The sequence below is a fragment of the Mauremys mutica genome, chromosome 1 (assembly GCF_020497125.1).
Source record: "Mauremys mutica isolate MM-2020 ecotype Southern chromosome 1, ASM2049712v1, whole genome shotgun sequence".
NCBI classification, from domain to species: Eukaryota; Metazoa; Chordata; order Testudines; family Geoemydidae; genus Mauremys; species Mauremys mutica.
Window position 1 is genome coordinate 369,525,774 of NC_059072.1, and position 23,386 is coordinate 369,549,159.

Sequence of the window (23,386 nt, forward strand, 5' to 3'; positions counted from 1 at the left end):
GGTGTGGCCGGGTGAGTGTGGTCAGTTCCATGGCATGGCTTCCTCCTGCTCCTGTAAGAAACCATTAAAACAATCATTCATCAGCTGATGGGAACATAACAAGGTGACATTTTCTCAGCAGTAATTGATCCAATATATTCCTAATGTCACATTGGCACTGAATCCCAACCAATCCACTATACATACTAGCCATTCCAGCCATTCTGTTCTGAATGCCACATAGCTTCAGCCATTACTGGCCAGTGTAGATTTACAATCCTGAGCAGTGGTAAATACCACATTTCCAAGAGTGTAGAATTTGTCCAAGGTGTCACAAATTCAAGCCAGTGAATCCACAAACCACTAACCCATACAAAACATACAGGTGCCTCTGTCATAAAGAGGAGAGGTAAGACACCTGTGGGGTCTTCCTAAGGGATCAAGCCCAAACTTTTTGCTGGCACAACCTCATTTTAATGAACTGTTTCCACCTGGGACCCCATAAGAACATAAGAATGGCCACACTGGGTCAGACCAAAGATCCATCCAGCCCAGTATCCTGTCTACTGACAGTGGCCAATGCCAGGTGTCCCAGAGGGAGTGAACCTAACAAGTCATGATCAAGTGATCTCTCTCCTGCCATCCATCTCCATCCTCTGACAAACAGAGGCTAGGGACACCATTCCTTACCCATCCTGGCTAATAGCCATTTATGGACTTAACCTCCATGAAATTATCTAGTTATCTTTTAAACGCTGTTATAGTCCTAGCCTTCACAACCTCCTCCGGTAAGGAGTTCCACAAGTTGACTGTGCGCTGTGTGAAGAACTTCCTTTTATTTGTTTTAAACCTGCTGCCTATTAATTTAATGTGGTGACCCCTAGTTCTTGTATTATGGGAATAAGTTAGTAGCTTTTCCTTATTCACTTTCCCCACACCACTCATGATTTTATATACCTCTATCATAGCCCCCCTTAGTCTCCTATTTTCCAACCTGAAGAGTCCTAGCCTCTTTAATCTCTGTTCATATGGGACCCATTCCAAACCTCTAATCATTTTAGTTGCCCTTCTCTGAACCTTTTCTAAGCCCTCTCTCTGCCTGGCTATCCGGCACTGCACAGCAGGAGTTCAAGGCATGACATGGAAAAGAAATGCACAGCCAGGTAAATCTACAAGGGAATCCTTCAGGAGATACAAAGTAATTCCGCAGGCTGAAATTGTACCAAGACACCAGGTCCAATGCTCCTAAAACTTTAATAATTGGCAAGTGATCTTTGATAGCCACAAGTGTCCAGCCCCTCGGTTTTATCTCTCCCCAGCCCTCTCAATCCCCACCAAGTGAGCAGGCTGGGGTAACCCCAGGGAAAGCAGAAGCCAAGAAATTTGATATGGTTGGTACTAATGAAACCTAGTGGAACAATCCACAACTGGAACATTGGAATCACTAGATACGACCTGTTTAGGAAGGACAGAGGAGGCAGAAGGGCAGGGGTCAGCCCTCTACATTAACGATCCCATTCCCTGCTTTAGCGTTACTGGTACTTCCAAAGGACAGGAACAAGAAGATCAGCACAGCCATACTGCAATAAGCCACTATCAGCCTGAAATCAAAATGGCCACAAAGTCCTTTGCACCAATTTAACTGAATGAGTTTAAAATTGCATGAAGCCAGTGCAATCCCATGTACACATGAGCCCCAAGCTCGACTTTCTAACAGGCCGAGCTGTAAATGCCTGTGCGGCTAGTACCGAGGGGTGAGTACAGTTACCAAACGGTTCCTTAGAGAGAGGTGGGCACCATCTGGAGGTGTAATTCCCAGCTCGTGTAGACTTACCCGTGCTAGCTCTGACCCAGCTCTCTCCCTACAAACAGAAGTGTAGCTGCTGCAGCGCGAGCAGTGGGACACACCAGCCTCCCAAATCCACACCCAGGACAGAAGCTGGAGCTGGGTTGGGGTAAGAGCCATGTGGGCAGCTGTGGGGAGACGCGGACCCTCCACCTGCCCCGGGGGTGAGGACTTGGGCCGGGGGCTGCCCTTCATTGCCCCCGCTCTGGGCAGATGGAGGGGCCCGGGTTCCCCAGCCCAGCTCTGGCTTCTGGCTTGTCAGTGGGGCGGGAACTCGGGGGGAAGAGCAGTGGCAGGTCCACAGAGGGGGTGGTGCCTTGTGCCTCCCCCCACTTTAAGGAAGAATCCATTGCCCTTGCTGCCCCTAAGGATGGGGAGTGCAGCTGAGCCTCCCAGGCCTGCTCCACCCCTCTCCTCTCTGCTGAGACTCCTTCCAGGGGAATAATTAGCCACCATTGTCCCATAAGTATCGGGGCTGAGCCATCCAATCCCATTGCCTACATGAATGGTAATCCTCACATCACAATCCCTTCCCTGCTCCGGGCAGGTATTCACTCCTCTCCACAGGCAGCAGTGCAGTAAACAAGCATGATTTGAATCAGGTCTCTCTTTCAGCTGGCTGCAATGGGCCAGATCTGCAGCTGATGTAAGTGGGTACAACTCTAATGGCTCTCTGCCCATTTACACCAGCTCATGGCTGGCTCTGATGGCTCACAAAGTAGGAGAGTCTATTTTCAGGCAGGTATTTTGTGGACAGTTCAGAGAGGAGCATCTTAAATCCATCAACACCTGCGGCTCCCACCTCTACATCATACCAGTGTGTTACACTCCTGCATTTTTCTCCTTTATCACCCATCGGTTTAGTCACAGTATGGCTACCACATGCACATTATTGCTGCCAATTTGTATCTGCTGGTTCCACCCATGATGAATCTCATTATCTATGGGGTGTGACGGGGTCAGGCCAGATGGCTACAGGGGAGTGATTGACGGTAGATACATTAGCCCCAGATTAAGCGGGTCCCTTTTCACTGAGTAAAATAATGAGCTGTTCCAGAACAATCAGGAAGCTACTAGAATCAATTAAGACAGGTAGGCTAATCAGGGCACATGGTTTAAAAAGGACCTCCCTTCAGTTAGTGAGGGGTGTGCGAGGAGCTGGGAGCAAGAGGCCCGTGCAAGGAGCTGAGAGTGAGTAGGCATACTGCTGGAGGACTGAGGAGTACAAGCATTATCAGACACCAGGAGGAAGGTCCTGTGGTGAGGATAAAGAAGGTGTTGGGAGGAGGCCATGGGGAAGTAGCCCAGGGAGTTGTAGTTGTCGTGCAGCTGTTACAGGAGACATTGTAAACAGCTGCGATTCACAGGGCCCTGGGCTGGAACCCGGACTAGAGGGTGGGCCCAGGTCCCCCCTCCAACTCCCAATTTGATACAAGAGGAGGTGACCTGGACTGTGAGTCCCACCAGAGGGGAAGGTCTCTGGCCCGTCCCCCGAACCATTAGGTGGGCCTGCAGAGACTGTGGGGATTGTTCTCCTCCCTTTCCCCATGCTGGCCAGTGATGAGGTTAGCTGAGTGAATGGCAGGTTTGTGCCACTAACAAAAGGAGCCAAACTGAGGGGTGCCATGAATCTCTGAGGTGAGCAAATCCGCCAGAAAGTGCAGAACCCACCAAGGCAGAGGAGGAACTTTGTCACGGGGGCCAGAACCAAAAAGATCTATCAAACAGTCCCCAGGGTCTTCTAAGCCTGGGATTTCATGCTATTGCATAGGGGGAAGTATTTTAATGGAGAGATTGTCTCATGGAACCTCCCCTCCCATTCACCATCACTATGGAGTCCTCCTTGTCAACTCTGCATCTCCATGGAGACCTCCCCGCCAATTCACAATCACAATGAACGCCTGTGGTGACGACAGCAATTGCGGAGATGAAAAGGGAACATCAGGACAGTATAGTCAGTGCTCATCTTGCTCCAAGACTTTCCAGAAATGACCCCTGACACCTCTAGGCTTGGCAGTTCGGAGCTCCAGGACCTCTGGGCTTGCTGCATCCGTTATGAATGTAACTGAATTGCTTGAGCCCCGACATTTCTTTCATTACAAATTAAGCACTGGTTATAGTCTGTATTTTTAGTGGCCTGCCAATGCAATTTTGTGACAGAAACATGGAGGTGGATCCAGCACCAAGTGACCAGTTGCTTTCTGGAGACAACCAGTGAGGGCCCAGAAAATCCGAGGGTCACTAGGAGCAGAGGTGTCAACTTCTCCAGTAGCTGGGGCGATGCTTGACTCCTGCTCTGCCCCAGACCCTGCCCCCACCCCTTCCCATATTCTCTCCTCCCCCTTCCGGCCCCTGCTCCTCCCCCTGCCCCCCAGGGCCTCCTGCATGCCGCTGAACGGCTGAGCACAGTGGGTGAGATGCTAGGGGGGAGAGAGAGGAGCTGATTGGCAGGACTACCAGTGGATGCTGAGCACCCACATTTTTTTCCTATGGGTGCTCCAGCCCCGGATCTCCAGCCCCATAGCACCCACAAAGTTGGTGCCCATGATTGGGAGGATTGCTCCTCTGGGGAATAGCTCCGAGTATGTGACTCCATGTTAGCAAGCTTTCTCCCCCCACTCCCCCTAGAGGCTTTTCTATCACTGTGGTATCCACGTGCCTAACCAGACCTCTGGCCTTTCCTCTGCATCCTACCCAACAAAGAGTCGCTGCCAAAGCGGGAGTCCATTTCCCTCTTGGTGTGAGAGAGAGACTGTGGTTACGGCAGGGAAGTCAGGACTCCTGGGTTCTGTGTGTCATCCTGGCATTCAGTCTCTGTGTGACCTTGGCCAATTCATGTCTCCTTGTTCCTCAGTTTACCCTTCTGTATAATGAGGATATGTTCAAAGTTACTTTCCTTTGCAAGGTGTTTTGATGATCCTTCAATGAAAGGTGCTGCACAGTATGATGATAGTTACTGATGAGAAGTACTGATCTCTGATCCCTTAGCAACAGCCCTGTGTGCCTACAGAATGAGCTCATGTCTCCCCTCAGTCATCTTTCTCCAGATCAGTCTCTCTAGTAACTAACCAGCCATTTACAGGGTACAAAGGCCTATGGACATCTAGGCATTATCACTTATTTTCTTTCTAATACACTATATTTTATAAATATACACAAATACACAAAACAGCCAATTCCTCTCTGACTCAGCACAGAGCCCAGGAGTTCTCATCTCCCTTTAGGAAGATCTTTTAACTACTGTTTACTCCTAAGGCTGGATAATTAGCACAGAAGTGCAGAGAGGCCGGTCTCCAGCCTGTTTACATTCAGATATTACTCCTCCCCTAGAGGCTGAGTGAATGCCACAGGGACTGCACAGAGCTATATTATAATGGTGCACACCCCTGTATGGGCTCTTTGGTTGGGATGTTGCTGCAGATGCTGGGTGACAGAGGTGTGGGACACAGCTACCTGAAGGGGATTCCTATAGAAGATGCTTCTATCTCAGGATTCACAGGTACCGTCTCTTCCTGAGAAGTTCACCTGCTCGACAAACCCAGTGCAACGTGGGCGTGATGGGACAGAGAATAGGTCTGGGGTCCTTTCTGCTCCGCAGAGCCATTAAACACCCCAGGGATCTTACCACAGGGGATGAGGTTGCTCCAGTATCTCAGGCTGTAATGAGTCGGTGTGGCTCCCCTCCTGCCCGGCAGAGGGAGCTGCCCTGCCAACACCTCAGTGGGCGGAACTTCCGCCCCCAGTCCCCGACCCCCGGAAGTCAAGGGGCAGTAGAAAAGGCGCATGCCCAAGCTCAGTCAACACCCAGGGAGATGGACTGTAGCCCGGGGGTAGCCGACCCTTGTCCGGCTGAGGGCACTGATGTGCCCATGTCAGTGTGTTGCGGCCAGGATCCCCACTGACTGCAGCGGGTCCACGCCGCTGCTAGGGCCCCGGGCTGGGACACAGTGGAGTGGGTGGGCCTGTGTCCCCCCTGCCACCCCACTCACGGCTGGCAGTCTCCCCCTCAACCCAGCGCTCTGGCATAGCAGCTTGCACTTGGCTGTTGCTGCTCAGCCCTGCCTGAGGGTTTGAGCTAGAGCTGCTGTTTTGCTGCCCCGCCCTGACTGAGGGCTTGGGCTTTGTAGACTTGAACTGCTGCTCAGCCCCTGCCTGAGGGTCTAAGCTAGAGCTGCTGTTTTGCTGCCCCGCCCTGACTGAGGGCTTGGGCTTTATGGACTCGAACTGCTGCTCAGCCCTGCCTGGGGGTCTGAACTCTGCTTCTTGTTACTGCCCGCCCTGAGCTAGGGCTTGGGCTTACAGACTGAACTGCTGCTCAGCCCTGCCTGAGGGCCTGAGCTCTGCCTCTTGCTATTGCCCCGCCCTGCTCCAAAGGGCCAGGGCTTATTGAACTGCTGTCGCTCTGCCCTGCTCCAGAGGGACAGGGCCTATTGAACTGCTATTGCCCCGCCCTGCTCCAAAGGGCCAGGGCTTATTGAACTGCTGTCGCTCTGCCCTGCTCCAGAGGGACAGGGCCTATTGAACTGCTATTGCCCCGCCCTGCTCCAAAGGGCCAGGGCTTATTGAACTGCTGTCGCTCTGCCCTGCTCCAGAGGGCCAGGGCTTATTGAACTGCTATTGCCCGCCCTGCTCCAGAGGGCCAGGGCTTATTGAGCCGCTGTTGCCCTGCCCTGCTCCAGAGGGCCAGGGCCTACCTGAACTATTGTTGCCCTACCCTGCTCCAAAGGGCCAGGGCTTAGTGAACTGCTGTTGCCCTGCCCTGCACCGGAGGGCCTGGGCCTATTTGAACTGCTGTTGGCCGGTCCCTGCACCAGAGGGCCCGGCGATCTAACATTGTTCCCCGTGACTCCTAATAGCTAGCAGGCGAACAGAAGTGAGTCGGTGTGGCTCCCCTCCTGCCCGCTGGAGGGTCGAGCCCCGACCGACCGATTACACAGGCTAATACGTTACTCTTTGCTGTTCCCCCCACCCCGCCCCAGCTGATGGCTTAGTGGTGGCTTAACCCCGAGGTGGCTGCATTTCAGAGGCTCAGGGGATCCTTCAGGGTGAAAGTTGTTAGTAGATGTACAATACAAGGCCAAATTCTGAGGCTTTGGCCCTTAGTTTGCTCAGGCCCAACTAAGGCAAACCTTCCTTTTGAGTATAAACTGAGTAAACACCTCAGAAGCCAGCGCCGTGTAACTGCACAGACACTCTCACCACCTCCTCTTGAATGTCAGGGCTCTGGCTGTTAACCGGGGGGCGAGGGGGGTGTTCTTACCTGACTTTCATCTGTTGTAAGGCATGGAGGTGCCTGGGCTCCTCGCTGGAACAATTATAAGATGTTTTCAACATGGGCAAGACATCTTCTCTCCTAGCTTCACTCGAAAACTCGGCTGAACTGTTATGGCTAAAATTATTAAAAAAAAAATCAGCAGGAAGCACACATCTACCATGGGAAATTTCAGTTTATATGGTTATAAGCAACTAAGCGGATTGGTTTTCCGCAATGACCCCTAAATCCATTTCAGGGTCCCTGCGTTCCTTAATACAGTGCCCTACTCTGTGGGTTGGGCCTGTTTTCCGTGTTCCAGTTGACTGTCTTAAAACATTTTGTTTGCATGGGCCCAGCTCTCCAAACACTCCAGATCAATCCGTGTGCCTGTCCTGACCTCCTCGTCGTAACCACTCTGCCAGTCTTTGGGTCATCCTCCAATTTTATCTGCAGTGATTTTCTATTTCCTTCCAGATCACTGAATAGCATTGAGCCGAGAACTGATCCCTGAAGAATTCCACTAAAAACAGCCCCGTTCACTGACAATGTCCCATTGACAACTGCTTCCTGAGATCCGTCACCTAGCCGATTTTTGGTCCATTTAACGTGTGCTCTACTGATATTTTATAGGGTTCATTTTTTTTCTGAATGTCCCCTATTAAATCAAAAGCTTCAGAGAAATAAAAATCTATTGCGCCTGCGCAATTCCCTTGATCAATGAAATGCATATTCTCATTAAAGGATGAATCACATTTATTTGACAAGACCTGGATTCCATAAGCCATGTTTTTGTCTGGCATTAATTATATTCTGAGACTTTTTTCTTGACTAATCACAAACCATCTTTTCTGTTGTTTCCATACCTTGTCAAATCTTTTTTTTTAACTTACCCTTAATTTTTTTTAATTCTTTACGTTTAACACATAACTGTCCTGTATTTGCTTTTTTTCCGGCTCCACTGCTGCCTCATTGTGTATTTCTGGTTCCAAATGAGATGTGTGGTGGATCAGTCAATGCATAACTCTGCTGTGCGTAACTCTAAGGTTCTACTGTAGATGCTGTTTAATATCCCCCTTGAAAACTATTTCTTGGCACATTTACTTTTTCTGCAACACTAACAAGTTTCCTTTTTTCCCTCTATTAATTGCCCTAAACCTTCTCTAGGATTTCTTTTGTTCTTAATACTCTGAATAATCTCCTGTTTCTAACCCTTGACCCTTACAACTACGGATTTTCCCCTGATGCTTTTCACATCCCTTCTCAATTTTCATAACTTCTAATTTGTATGATTTGCTATCTATTTTCCCTTTTTCCCATTTGTTATATATTCCTTTCTTTCCCCACTTATTGCTGCCTTCACTTTGCTACTGAACCGTGGTTTTGTCCAAAGTTCTCTACGGTCTCGACTATGGAATCTTGGATTTTTGGCTGTCTAATCATTTCTTAAGGAACTCCCAATTTTCATTCCCATTTTTCTGTCTCAATTTTTCCTCCCAATCAGTTCTGGTGATATTTTTCCTCAGCTTTTGGGAATTAGCCATTTTGAAACACTAAGTGTTTTTAGATATTACTGACTGGGAACTGTTCTCTGTTTGTCCATTACAATGTAACCAATTCCATTCTTTTATTTTGTTCTACTTTATCATATTAACATTATTTGTCTCTTCTATAAAATGAACACTCCCAGACTTTTAAATCTTTCTGCATATGGCAGCCTCCCCCATTCTCGTAGCCTCAGAACTCCCCTTTACATTTGCTATATCCTTTATAGACACTGGGTGACCAAAACTGAGCTTATCCAGAGCAGGCTATTCTCCAACCCATTTCTTAGGCACTGGAATATTGGCTTTGTTTGGGCCACTGCTGCAAGTGATCAGGTGATTCCCTGGAGCTTCTATCAGTGATGCCCAAGTCCTTTCCCTGAGGTCTGTCCTACTTGCGATGTTTCCTTTTGGCACGTGTCTTGGCAAAGCTTTGGTTTGTCTCCACTCTCCGATTTTGAGCAACCGAGTAAATGGGGAGCTTCCTACATGATGGACTCTCTATCTTGACCTTCATTGCCTTAAGAAACAATTCTGGATTACCAGTATCAACACTCGTGTTTCCTGCTGGTGCCTATTAAGATTTCCCAGGCCAAGACATGTACGAAGTAGTGATCATGGAGCACCATCAGATATAGAATTGACTTTAGTAGGGTCAGTTGTTCATAATTCATTTATCTGAAGAATGAAAACATCATTTTTCAGTGTTTCAAGAGCGACCGATCTGCTTCTCCCATAAGAACAGCCTCCAGTAGTGCATGTAGTGTCTTATATTAACATTGTTTCTCTATCCCGGCATTTGTATTCTGACCATTACCTTAGATCCTGGGCACATACAGGAATTCAGGAGAACATACGGCACATGCAACAGACACCATTTGACCTCAGAGTTGGACACCTTCTCCCCTACTCCATGTCAGATTCCAACACAACTGACTTCACAAACCCCTCCACCTTCATCCTGCTGGGCATTCCTGGCCTGGAGGTGGCCCATGTCTGGATCTCCATCCCGTTCTGCACCATGTACGTCATAGCCATCTTGGGGAACTTCACCATCCTGATCATTGTAAAGAGGGATCCGAGGCTCCATGGGCCCATGTACTATTTCCTCTGCATGCTGGCTGTCACCGATCTGGTCCTGCCTACATCTATCCTTCCCAAAACACTGAGCATCTTCTGGTTCAATTCCAGGGAGATCGATTTCAGTGCCTGCCTCACCCAGATGTACTTCATTCACTGCTTCTTCATGATGGAGTCTGGGATCTTAGTGGCCATGGCTTTTGATCGCTACGTGGCCATCTGCGATCCCCTGAGACATTCCAGCATCCTGACAAATCCTGTGGTGGCCAAGATTGGACTGGCCGTGGTGCTGCGCAGTAGCATGCTCATAATGCCCTATCTCCTCCTGGCGAGGCATTGGTCATATTGCAGAACCAACATCATCTCCCACATGCACTGTGAGCACATGGCTGTGGTGAAACTGGCCTGTACTGACACACACATCAGTAGTTACTATGGCCTCTTTGTGGTATTCTGTGTGCTTGGTCTGGATGTTTCTTATATCTCTGTGTCCTATATCCAGATCCTCAGGGCCATCTTCAGCCTCCCCACAAAGGATGCCCAGCTCAAGACTTTTGGCACCTGCAGCTCCCACCTCTGTATCATTATAGCCTTTTACATCCCAGCTCTCTTCTCCTCCCTCATGTCCCGGTTTGTCCAGAATGTGGCCCTGAATTTCCAGGTTCTCATGGCCAACGTCTACCTCCTGGTGCCTCCCATGCTAAACCCCATCATCTATGGGGTGAGGACCAAACAGATCCGGGACAGGCTTCTTGGGCTTTTTACTCATAAAGGAATCTAAAGTTTTCCCCTGTTGCTCTAGGTCTCACACCGAGCTGAATGGTGACATGGTGCTGTGCAATCTTCCCCATGAGGGCAAGGGACTGGACTCGATGACCTCTCGAGTTCCGTTCCAGTCCTACAATCTATGAATCTATGAATGACTTGCTGGACAATCAGAGAGATTAAATCCTTTCCTGACCTTACTGAGCTGTGTCACTGTGACAAACTGGGGAAGAGGTCTATGTACAACTCATGGGTTTGCCACTTTTCTAAATGCTGGTAACTTGACCTCTTTAGCACCACAACCCTTCCCGACCTATTCCTCTAAGGCCTCACCCCTGCTCTGCCTCTTCCCCTCAAGGCACCCCACCCCTGTTGCTCGCTCATCTCCTCCCCTTCCATTGTCACTCTCTGGATGATCTCTGCTCCTCAAAGCACCCCTCATTTACCATGGTGGTGTAATTATGGCGTGTTTTGTACAAAGTATGTCTTGTGAAGTATCGTTCTCAAAGTCTTGATCAGCTAAACATTAATACCTCGTTGGGTTGTGAGCACTTTCATTGTCTATGAAGTTATGAAATCTTGCTATGTGTAAGTTACTAACGTATGGTGTGAGGCTGGGAACACCCACAACCAGCCTTTTAGGTAGAACAACAGAGTAGCCAGACAGTGTTAGTTGCCGTCGTCAACACCCATTTAGGGAAGAATTCACTAAGACGGGTGCTCTGTGTAAGGGAGCACAGGGACAATGGAGAATATTTGACCAATGGGGGTGGACCCTTCCTGTCACATGCATAGCAAGCTGGAAGAAACGTAATGATTTGTCTTCACTCCCCCACAACTCAACATGTGACAGATCCTCTGGAAGACAAAGGGCTTGCAATGGGGGAGGGGAATCCAAGCTGAAAAGCAGATGCAGCCTGTGGCTCCAGAATTTGTAAGCCTGCTTGTATCATCAGTCAGGGTGAGATATTGCTGATTCAGATCCTATTTAGTTTGCATACATCTTAAATTGTGATTTTGTTTGATTTCCTGATTACCTGTTTTGATCTGTTTGTTGTCACTTGTAATCACTTAAAATCTATCCTTCTGTAGTTAATAAATCTGTTTTATCTCAGCCAGTGTGTTTTTGAGTGAAATCTTTGGGAATCTTAACTCTGTGAACAAGGACTGTTGCATATCTTCCCCACATTGAGTGGGGAGCAAATTGTTTAATGAGGTTGCACCATACGGGTCCCTGGGCAGGGCAAGATGGTATAATTCTGGGTTTATTCTCCAGCGGGGGTGCAAGGCTGGGGAGATGGGAAATGGGCTAGGTCCCCCATTGATGGTGCATGTGTGGTTTAGGTAAAGAACTCAGGTAACTCCGTTGGGTGTGTGGCACCTCCTGCTGTCCTTTTGGGTGACAACAGGGCCTGGAGGGGCTGGCTGTGCATCACCAGCAGGGCAGGGGGATAGGCCAACACAGCTGAAGAGTCAGGGGGAACAGCAGTTCCAACAGTTTTTATGCTTCACCCCGGGGGTACATCCCAAGACAGTCTCGACCTCCCACCCCCCACAACAGCTGGGCTTCCTCTGCTCCAGGGCTGGGCTGGGAGCTGCTGCAGCCTGACCAGGAGCCTGCCTGCAGGTAGGAGGCGGCTCCAGTTAATATCCCAAGGCCTCCCTCTGCCCTGCAGTAACTGGACACTGCCAGATCCCTTAAAGCAAACCAGCCTCGGGCTTCCTTCCGGACAGCCAAGTCCAATATGATGAGGATTACTGAAAAGCTTGTTCACCACATAACAAGTTCTACCAATTGCAAAGGATAGGACACTTACCTCCCAGGTCAAGGAATATTTCAGAGCCTACCCAAACACACGCTTACAGCCAATTACAGACAGTGCTGGCAAGCTTGGTATAGGCCGGGTCCACATCGGCTGCGATTTCTTCCTGGAGGCTTAGGAAACAGAGTTAATAAGATACATGCACTTCTAATTGTAGTAACAATCACATGAAGAACTAAACAGTCTTTTTCATATTTCAAGAACTACAATGACTTACAATGCAGGGACATTTTTACCTAGCTGATTCTGGGAAACCTTTCTGGGTGAGTGCATTAGCCATTTTGTTAGAGGCTGCTGAAATGTGTTGTATTTCAAAATCAAAGTTTTGAAGACCTAAACTCCACCGAAGAAGTTTTTTGTTAGTTTCTTTGACTGAGTGAAGCCACTTTAGTGCAGCATGGTCAGTCTGCAGGTGGAAACACCATCCCCAAATGAAAGGGTGTAGCTTCCCTAGAGCATACACAATGGCATAGTAGTCTTTTTCTGAGAATGACCAGTGGCTTTCCCTCTCAGAGTTTTTTTCTGAGAAACACGACAGGATGGAATTGTTGATCTGGTCCTTCCTGCATTAAAACTGCCCCTACACCACACTCGGATACATCTATGGTTACAACAAATGGTTGGTCGAAGTCCGGGGCCCTTAGTACAGAGTCAGCTGGTTAAAGGCTTTTTGACACTTCTCAGACCACTGAACTGCATTTGGCTGTTTTTTCCCCCAAATCGTCGGTAATACCTGGCCAAGCCCAAGAAGGATTGGACCTGCTTCTTTGCCTCAGGGACAGGTCAATTTTGAATAGCATTTACTTTAGCCTATAGGGGGTTGATAGTACCTTAAACCCACCTGGTGTTCAAGGTAAGTTACCCTGTTTAAGCCTATTTGACATTTTTTGGCCTTAACTGTTAAGCACAGTGGCGGCTCCACGCCCCAGTATGCCAAGCGCGTGCTTGGGGAGGCATGCCGCGGGGGGGCGCTCTGCCAGTTGCCGGGAGGGTGGCAGGCGGCTCCGGTGGACCTCCCGCAGGGGTGCCTGCAGATGCTCCACCGGAGCCGCAGGACCAGCAGACCCTCCGCAGGCACGTCTGCGGGAGGTCCACCGGAGCTGTGGGACCGGCGACCGCCAGAGCGCCCCCCCACAGCGTGCCGCCGTGCTTGGGGCAGCGAAATTGCTAGAGCCGCCCCTGGTTAAGCCTGTGTCCCTTATGTGCTGGAAGACAGTTTGAAGATGCTCCAGGTGTTCTGAGAATATGGCCACATTGTCAAGGTAGGCGACTGTGAATTCCCCAAATCCAGCCAGAAAGTTATTGACCAGTCTCTGGAAGGTGGCGGGTGCATTTCACAGTCCAAAAGGGAGCACATTAAATTCATACAGCACTGCCTGGGTGACGAAGGCTGACCTTTCCTTGGTGAGTTCATCTAACAGTACTTGCCAGTACCCCTTAGTTAAGTGTAAGGTAGAGATGGACTGGGCACGTCCCAGTTTTTCCAATAGCTCATCTGTGCGTGGCATTGGATAGTTTTCTGGGCAAATTACAGCATTTAGATTACAATACTCCACACAAAAGTGGATTTCCCTATCAGGTTTGGGAACCAGAACCACTGGAGAGGACCATGAACTCTCAGAGGAGCAGATTACACCCATCTGTAACACGTCCTTGATCTCCCTTTCTATTGCGATTTTCACATGAGGAGCCATCCGGTAGGACTGGGCTCTAATCGTGTGAGCATCACCTGTGTCAATGGAGTGGTACACGGTTCTATCCATCCTGGGGTGGCTGAAAACACTGGTGCAAAGCTGGTGCACAACTCCTGGGTTTGTTGTCGCTGCTTACACCCAAGTGTGATGGAAAGGCTCAACTCTTCTATGTCACCACTGCTTTTTCCTTCATAGTAGTCTCCTTCAGGCCGCTCAGTGTGATCTCTCTCCTGGGCTGGAAACTGGATAGCCTTGATTTCTCGGGAATAAAAGGGCTTTAGAGAATTAACACGGTACACTTCAGGTTTTAGGGTAGGGTCTGGGAATGCTATGAGCTCCTGGGTGCTCTCATAAATGCCCCCTGCCAGGATGCTTCCATCTGATTGGCCTGGAGCACTTTCAGGACCCTGATTTGGTCCTCTACTGTGGAGGAAACACTCTCTGTCGTGTGTATCATACCAGGCCCTTCGCTCTTGTTGAGCACCCTGTAGGTTTTCTTGAGCAAGGGCTAGAAAGTCCTGGAGGGTGTTTTGCAGGTTTGTTACAAAGGCCTGGTCTACACTACAGGGTTAGGTCACATTTAGCCGAATTAGGTCGATTTAAGAATGACTGTGTCCACACAACCAACCCTGTTCCCTCGACCTAAAGGGCTCTTAAAATCAACTTTGGTACTCCTCCAGTGCTAAAATAGACTTTGCTGGGTAGAATTTGGGATAGTGCAGATGCAAATCAACGGTATTGACCTCCAGGAGCAATCCCAGACTGCTCCATTGTGACCGCTCTGGACAGCACTTTGAACTCCGATGGACTAGCCAGGTACACAGGAAAAGCCCCGGGAACTTTTGAATTTCATTTCCAGTTTGATCAGCGTGGCGAACTCAGCAGCATAGGTGACCATGCAGTCCTCCCAGAATCGTAGAGCTTAGAATGTTTCTATGCTCCCCAATCATCTCCATCCCTGAGGTTATCGCAGATTAGAAGGCGAAAAAAACGCACTCGCGATGACATGTTTTCCAAGCTCATGCAGTCCTCCTGCACTGATAGGGCACAGCTTAATGCATGGAGCCATTCAGTAGCAGAGGCCAGGAAAGAATTAAGTGAGCATGAAGAGTGGAGGCAGGACACGATGCTGAGGCTAATGGGGGAGCAAATGGACATGATGAAGCATCTGTTGGAGTTGCAGGAAAGCCAACAAGAGCACAGACCCAGCTTCATCCACTCTATAACCGCCTGCCCTCCTCCCCATGTTCCACAGCCTCCTCACCCCAGATGCCCAAGAACGCAGCAGGGGGGAGTCTCCGAGGCACCCAGCCACTCCACTGCAGAGGATGGACCAAGCCACAGAAGGCTGTCATTCAAACAGTTTGATTTTTTAGTGTGGCTACAATAAGCAATGTGGCCTTGTCCTTCTCTCCTCCCCCCCACCCCACCTGGGCTACCTTGCCCGTTATCTCATTTTTAAAAAAATTAATAAAGAATCAATGCATGTATTCAAAACAATAGTTACTTTATTTCAAAGGGGGGAGGATGTTTGGCTTACAGGGAATTAAAATCAACAAAGGGGGTGGGTTTGCATCAAGGAGAAACACACACAACTGTCACACCGAAACCCGGTCAGTCATGAAACTGGTTTTCAAAGCATCTCTGATGTGCAGCGCGCCTTGCTGTGCTCTTCTTATCACATTGATATCTGGCGCGAAATGATTATCTGCCGTTGCTTTCATGGAGGGAGGGGTGACTGACGACATGTACTCATGTCACGGAGTGTGGGGGAGTCAGGTCCTGCACCCCCGGACTCCCTGCAGATTCATCAGGACTCTCAGCCAGCCAGTAAAGCAGAAGGTTTATTTAGACGACAGGAACACAGTCCAACACAGGTCTTGCAGGCACAGATAACCGGATCCCCCGGATAGGTCCATCTTGGGGGGCCCCACAGCCCCCCCTGGGGATCAGAGCTCGGTCTCCCTGCCTCCCCTCTGTTCTCCAGCCAGCACTCATGCAATCTGCCCATTCCCTCCGGCCCCTCCTCTTTCCTCAGCTCCTTTCCTTTGTCTCCCCTGGCCAGAGGTGTCATCTCCCCTCCCCCAGGCCAAGCTCAGCTCACAGTTGAATTCCTGCATCTTCACCTAAACCTCTGGCTCTCCCCTCCCCCGCACAGACAGTCTGTGCTTCCTACTCCTTCACAACTCAAAACCCTCCTATACAATGTTTTTGCCCCATCAGGCACTGGGAGCTTAGCCCAGAATTCCAGTAGGCAGCGGAGACTGTGGGAACTGTGGGATAGCTACCCACAGTACAATGCTCCGTAAGTCGATGCTAGCCACAGTAGTGAGGACGCACTCTGCCAACTTAATGCGCTTAGTGTAAACATACAGCAATCGACTGTATAGAAATCGATTTCTAAAAAATAAACTTCTATAAAATCAACCTAATTTCATAGTCTTGACATACCCAAAGTCCAAAATGTTAGTTTCTGGAGCAGATGTAACCTCCTTCCATTGATGCTTCACCAACTGTAATGGCCCCTTAACTTGGTGGCCATAAACAAGTTCAAAGGGTGAAAACCCTAAACTGGGATGTGATACAGCCCTGTAGGCAAAGAGCAACTGCTGCAACACTGGGTTTCAATCATTAGAGTGCTATTCATGGATCTACATATCATGGCCCCCAAAGTCCCATTACATTTCTCCACTAGGCCATTTGTTTGATGGTGGTAAGGGGTGGCAACCAAGTGGTTCACCCCATGAGCTTCCCAAAGACATTTCATGGTCCCTGCCAGGGAGTTAGCTCTTACCCTGGCAAAAATGTTTGCCAGTGCCTGGCTCACGTTTTTAGCCCTGGTGTTGCTTAGAGCTACTGCTTCCGGCCATCGGGTGGGAAAATCCATGCAGGTCAGTAGGTATAGCTTTCCTCTGGATGTCTTCTTATGGAAAGGACCCAGAATATGCACAGCTCAGGGCCGGCTCCAGGGTTTTTGCCACCCCAAGCAGCAAAAAAAAAAAAAAGCTGCAATCGCGATAGCTCTACTGCCGCCGCTCCACTCTTCGGTGGCAATTCGGCAGCAGGTCCTTCCCTCTGAGAGGGACCAATCGCCAAAGTTCCGCCGAAAAGCCGGATGTGCCACCCCTTCCCCTTGGCCGCCCCAAGCAGCTGCTTGCTGGACTGGTGACTGGAGCCGGCCCTGCCACAGCTACATAATGAAATGGAACATCAATAATGGGGAGTGGCTGGAGAGGGGCCTTGACCTGGTCTTGGGGCTTCCCCACCCTCTGGAACACCTCACAAGATCAGACATAAATAGAAATGTCCTTGCCCATCCCCTCCCAGTGAAATGACTTCCCCAAATGGTCTTTGGTCCTGTTCACCCCAGCATGCCCCAGTGAAAATAAAACATTTATGAATGGCTTAGTGCTTAAAGTATAAGGGTTTCCTTGTATAAGAGTCCCCCTTCCACAACAAACCTAGATGTATTGGAAGAGCTGAGAGGTGGTGGGTTGCTTCTTGCTGCTGTCCAAATTCCCGTGAGCCTTTCATCCACTTTCTGCTCTGCCTGGAACTTCTCCCTTGATGCTGGAGACATTAGCTCCTCGCTGGGTTGTGGACTTGGGCTTGGTTCCACTGGAAGTGATGCAGGTGATGTGGGTGTTTCCATTGACTGTGAACTGCTCTTTGCTGGTGCACTAGATTGTATTTCAGGCTTTTGTTGAGCTTCTTGTGCCGGTTTAGCTGCTGCTGCTGCTGCAGGCTCAATGGCCCTTTGGTGCTGGCTCCCCTGACTCTGGTGGGGTTGCAAGCCCGGGCTCTGGGGCTGACTGCTCTGCCAATTCCGATCCTTGGGCTGGTTCTGGCTGGGTTCCAGGAACTGGAACTACAACTGCTGCCATAGTCTGTGGTCTGGGGTTGAGTTCCACCACCTCACACTGGGTCCCTGTAGGAGGCTCAGGAATGGAGTTAGGAGTGGAGGCCTGTTTAGCCTGGCTGTGGGTGACCATCCCCACTCTTTTTGTTAGCATCACAGCAGCATGAGAATGAGATAATCGTCACAGTCTGCAAAAGTCCATATTCCTGACCAGCCCTTGTACTGGACAGTCAACTTGGCTGTAGGCAAATTAAGAGTTGGCCTTAAAGGGTTGCACTGTTACTTGGGCCTCTGGGTCGATGAATTTGGGGTCCACCAGGGATTGGTGGATAGCTGACACCTGTGCTCAACACAGCAAAGGCGGGGCTCACACGCTCATCTGGGCCCAAGCGGGAGCATTGGTAGGCAGGGAAGGAGGAAGGGCAACTATGGATGCTGGGCAACAAGGGTCACTGGTGATGATGGGGCCGGCAGCCTGCTGGGGCTTGGGAGTTCCGGGTGCTACTCCATGCAGGGCCTGGGGACACTCCCTCTGGACATGCCCCATTACCTGGCAGAGGTCGCACCTGTCATAAATAAACAGATCAGGGTTAAGGTCTCTTTTCCCTGGAAAGGGTTAACAAGCTCAGTAACCTGAGAAACACCTGACCAGAGGACCAATCAAGGGACAGGAGAATTTCAAATCTCTGTGGAGGGAAGCCTTTGTCTGTGTTCCCTGTTTTGCTCAGGTACTCTTTTGAATCTAAAAGAGACCAGTCATGTCTCCAAGTTCTCCTGGAGTAGTTTCTACTAATTAATAGTGAGTATTAATTAGAAAGGCGAATTAGTCTTATGATTTGATTTATATATTTGCAATTGTGTGTTTGCTAAAGGAAATGCTTTATTCCTGTTTGCTGTTACTTTGCTTTCACTGAAAAAGAAAGGGGGAGAGGGGATTCTCTCCAGAGATTGATAACTGGTTATACCCTATGAGTGTCCAGCTTGGGCTCATAGAGATTCTGTATTTTCTTTTTGTTCTCTTAATAAATTCTTTTCTTTTCTTTGGACTTGGTAAAATTCCTTCTTCTGTGGAAATTCAGGGGAAGGTGAGGGGGGAAGAGACAGTTCCTCCTGGGTTTGATTCAAGCAGTTTTTGAATCAGGTATCTCTTTCCAGTGGCTAGGAGAGAGGGAGGGGGGGGAGGTTTCCCTCCTGTGAGTGGATCTGTATTTCCCCAGGGGAACGTCTTTTGAAGGGAGACAGGGGGAAAAAAAAAAAAACAGGGTGTCCCGGCCCACGATAATTGACCGCGGTGGTGGCAGCGAAGGAGACCTACCCTAGGATTTTAGGGTGGGGGAATACATGCGGGTCCTCACTTTGAAACCCCCCAGTTTCAAGTGAGGGTGCAGACCAGGACATGGTGGCATGCGGGTCCTCACCTTGAAACCCCCCAGTTTCAAGTGAGGGTAGACCCATGACAGCACCGGGCCTCCCTTGAGGAATAGTGTACCTGATACTTAGCCCCCTGGTAGGGGACCAAAAAGTACCTCTCGAGCGTTTCTCCCTCATGTGCCACTGGCAGCACTTGAAGCTACCCCTGCTGGCAGAACCGGAGGATGTGACCGAGGGCAGGGTCCTTGCAGCCCAGTGGGAGAGGACTAATGATGGAAATCAGTTTTCCCAGGGTGGGAAGGAAATATAACAGGTCTAGCCCTGTATCCTGTCTTCTGAGAGTGGCCAATGCCAGGTGCCCCAGAGGGAATGAACGGAACAGGGAACCATCAAGTGATCCACCCCCTGTCACCCATTCCCAGCTCCTTGCAAACAGAGGCCAAGGACACCATCCCTGTCCCTGCCCAAGCATTAAAAAGCTTCTACATGTCATGATCAAAAGCATCATGCAGAGCATACATTAGACTCAGCTTCACCGTTCAGCTTCAGCCCCTGGGTAACCTGTACTGACAGATGTGTGACTGCATGTGTGTTCCCGCCGTTTGCCATCCCAGCCCTGAGTAGACAGCTGCACAGCAGACCTCACATGAACCCTCCAATGATCACCAGGTCCTTTAAGGGATGAAGGCGGCAAGTCAGCTTTATTGTCGACAAAGCATGGTACCAGAACCCCGCAGACTATATGAGATCACTAATACATGTATGCCCTCACAAGTGAATGGCAGGAATTTCTGTTCCTCCCTCTGCGAGACATACAAACAAGTTAGTTACTGCCCCCTGATGTGGCTAATTATCACCCATCATCATGTACATGTTTGATTAAAATGTCTCTATTACAGGCTGTCATCCTGACCTTATCTTTTAGGAGGGCTCAGTGGGTTCCTGTTATACTTCAGGAATGTTTTTGTACCATCCTTGATATCGGGATGTTCTGGTACCACTTTTTTTTTTTTTTAAATATCAGGATGTGTTTGTGTGAGTACTCTGCGACGGGCACTTCTTAGGAATGTGTATTTCTCCAATATCATCCATGCTTTTGCAAGATTCTGTGAGCAGATCGTGCTTCATAGCAAGCCTCTGACACGAGGGCTTATGTCTCAGGCTCTCTTCCTACTACATACTGTATTTCCAGATAAGGTGCCATATACATGTGTAAATAGCCGGCTAATGGAACGTGCGCCATTTATCTCCTTCCGTGTGAGTTACCAAAGCCACCTCGGCCTCTGCCCAGCATCCTGCCTTCCCAGCTAGCGCAGGGGCTTCTCCTTCCACCTCTCTCAGCTGCTGTCCACCAAGCTTCAAAACTGATCCCTGGCCCTGCCCCAGACGCCCCAGAGGCCCACACCCAATGCAGGGACCCTGCCAGTTACAGGCCCCCAGACAGGAGGAACAAAAGGGAACTGAAAGCTAAGGAAACAAACCACACAAGGGTCTCTGCCCTCAGGACTTTGTAGCTCAGCCTTAGGGCCCACGAGCTGTACAATGTACAATCTCGACCATCGGCCACACAACCCTACTCCTAACACTCAGCTCTTTTCGCAGCTTCCTGGCTTCCCTCTCTCCTCCTGACTGGCCTGTCAGCCCCAGCGCTGCTTGCTCATTACACTTACTGCAGGCTCCTTGTGCGGCTGCAGCTGCTCCCTTCCCAGTGCAGGAGCAGGGGGAGCCCAGCTGAGGGGAGGAGGGAATGGAGATGACCCAGCGAGTGACAGATGGAGGGGAGGAGTGAGCAATAGGGCCAGGGCCCAGACGGAATAGGCAGAGAAAGAGGTCGGGCTTCAGGGAAGAGGCGGGGTGGGGGGCAGTGCTTCAGTGGTCCAGTTACCAGTAATTACAAAGGTGGCAACCTTACGAATTAATGAGTTGTACGTAGACCAATTCCCCAGTTTGTCACCCTGACACAGCACAGTATGGTCAGAAAGAGTTTCATGATTCATTGACTGACCAGTCAGGGATTGAGGGAAGAGGGCCCGGGACCATTTCTCCAGCCAGCTCTGCACAGAGCACGGTCTGAGAGCCAGAGAACCAGAAGAAAACTTTTAGGTCCCTTTATGAGTAAAGAGCTGGAGCAGCCTGTCCCGGATCTGTTTGGTCCTCACCCCGTAGATGATGGGGTTTAGCATGGGGGGCACCAGGAGGTACACATTGGCAATGAGAACATGGAAATGCAGGGCGACATTCTGGCCAAACCGGTATGTGAGGGAGGAGAAAATCGTTGAGACATAAAAGGCTAAGATGGCACAGAGGTGGGAGCTGCAGGTCCCAAATGTCTTGAGCCGGGCGTCCTTTGTGGGGATGCTGAAGATGGCCCTGAGGATCTGGATATAGGAAACAGTGATAAAAAACACATCTAGACCGAGCACGCAGAATACCACAAAGAGGCCATAGTAACTACTGACGCGAGTGTCGGCGCAGGCCAGCTTCACCACGGCCATGTGCTCGCAGAGTGTGTGGGGGATGATGTTGGTTCTGCAATATGGCCGCCACCTCGCCAGGAAGGGATGTGGCATTACGAGCATGCCACCACGTAGCACCACGACCAGACTGATCTTGGCCACAACAGGCTTTGTCAGGATGGTGGAGTGTCTCAGAGGATTGCAGATGGCCACATAGCGATCAAAACCCATGGCCACGAAAATCCCAGACTCTATCACTGAGAAGCAGTGAATGAAGTACATCTGAGTGAGGCAGGCACTGAAATCGATCTCCCTGAAATTGAACCAGAAGATACTCAGTGTTTTGGGCAGAATGGATGTAGAAAGGACCAGGTCCGTGACAGCCAGCATGCAGAGGAAATAGTACATAGGCCCATGGAAGCTCGGCTCCCTCTTCACGATGAACAGGATGGTGAAGTTCCCCAAGACGGCTATGGCATACATGGTGCAGAAGGGGATGGAGATCCAGACGTGGGCCACCTCCAGGCCAGGAACACCCAGCAAGATGAAGGTGGAGGGGTTGGTGAAGTCTGTTGTGTTGGAATCTGACATGGAGTAGAGGAGAAGGTGTCCAACTCTGAGGCAGAACGGTGTCTTCTGTATATACTGTACGTTCCCCTGACTTCCTGTATGCGCCTAGCGTCTAAGGTGTTTGTTGCAGGACAAATGCCTGGATGGAGAGATAAAGTTAATATGAGAAACTGCGTGCACATTCTTAGGGAGATTTGAGAGTGGAAAAAGACCAAACCCTTTCCAAGATGTGCCAGGGGCAAACAACCCAACTAGAACACACCTCAGGGAAAGGACTTGGGCATCATTGATAGTAGCTCCATGGAAACACCTGCTCATTCACAGCAGTGGCCAAGGACAGTGTTCGGATGCCTGAAGGAATGTGATGGAGAACCCTGCTCTGGATATGTGCTCAGTTTTGGTCACCCAGTCTCTATTAAGGGTGTAGCAGACAGAAAGGGGATTTCTAAGACAGGCTGTGAGAATGAGGGAGGCTGCCATATGCTGAAAGACTGAAAAGTGGGACTGTTTAGATTAGAGAAGAGACAAAGAAGGGGGAATATGATAGAAGAGAGGAAAATGAAGGATGACACTGATTAAATTCAAATTGACAAACAAAGAACCGTTCCTGACCAGTAATATCTATAAATACTTAGTTCTTCAAAAGGACTAGTTCTCCAAAGCTGAGGAGAATTATCAGCAACACTTATTGGGAGGAAATATTTAGACAGAAAAATGGGATTGAAAATTGTGACTTCTTCAAGACAAAAAGCCATGATTCCACAGTCTAGAGTGTGGACAAATTTGGCTAAAAACCAAGTTCAGTGGGAAAGGGCAGGTAGCAATTAGGTTGGGGAAAATTCATATATAATACATGGGAAAAAAGAAAAAAATAGATAGAAATCAATACAAATCAGAAGTTATAAAAACTGATATGGGACATTAAAGACATCCGGGAAAAATTCATGCTTGGCAGGGCTAAGGATAACAAAAAGGATGTTCTTAACTATATTAAGAACAAACTAAATCCTAGAAAACTTATAGGGCCATTATGAGATGGAGAAAGGAAACTCATTATTGTTTCAGAAAAGGTAGATGTGTTTGAGAAATATGTTTTTTCTGCATTTGGAAAGAAGCAGTATGAGGTACTCATCACATAAGGTAAATAC

The 23,386-nt window shown here is 49.4% G+C and overlaps 2 protein-coding genes across 2 annotated transcripts; one reads left to right on the forward strand and one right to left on the reverse strand.

Moving 5' to 3' along the window:
• The first annotated feature begins 9,533 nt into the window (after positions 1 to 9,533).
• On the forward strand, positions 9,534 to 10,481 carry LOC123375619 (olfactory receptor 52K2-like). The gene has a single exon (XM_045026679.1). It carries the CDS (start codon positions 9,534 to 9,536, stop codon positions 10,479 to 10,481), a length of 948 nt encoding a protein of 315 aa, XP_044882614.1.
• Positions 10,482 to 21,311: 10,830 nt separating this feature from the next.
• LOC123361780 (olfactory receptor 52M1-like) lies at positions 21,312 to 22,259 on the reverse strand. Its single transcript, XM_045001916.1, has one exon. It carries the CDS (start codon positions 22,257 to 22,259, stop codon positions 21,312 to 21,314), a length of 948 nt encoding a protein of 315 aa, XP_044857851.1.
• Positions 22,260 to 23,386: the final 1,127 nt, after the last annotated feature.

Excerpts from the sequence above, each read along its gene's own strand:
- LOC123375619 (XM_045026679.1), top strand. The coding sequence starts at position 9,534 with ATGTCAGATTCCAACACAACTGACTTCACAAACCCCTCCACCTTCATC.
- LOC123361780 (XM_045001916.1), bottom strand. The coding sequence starts at position 22,259 with ATGTCAGATTCCAACACAACAGACTTCACCAACCCCTCCACCTTCATC.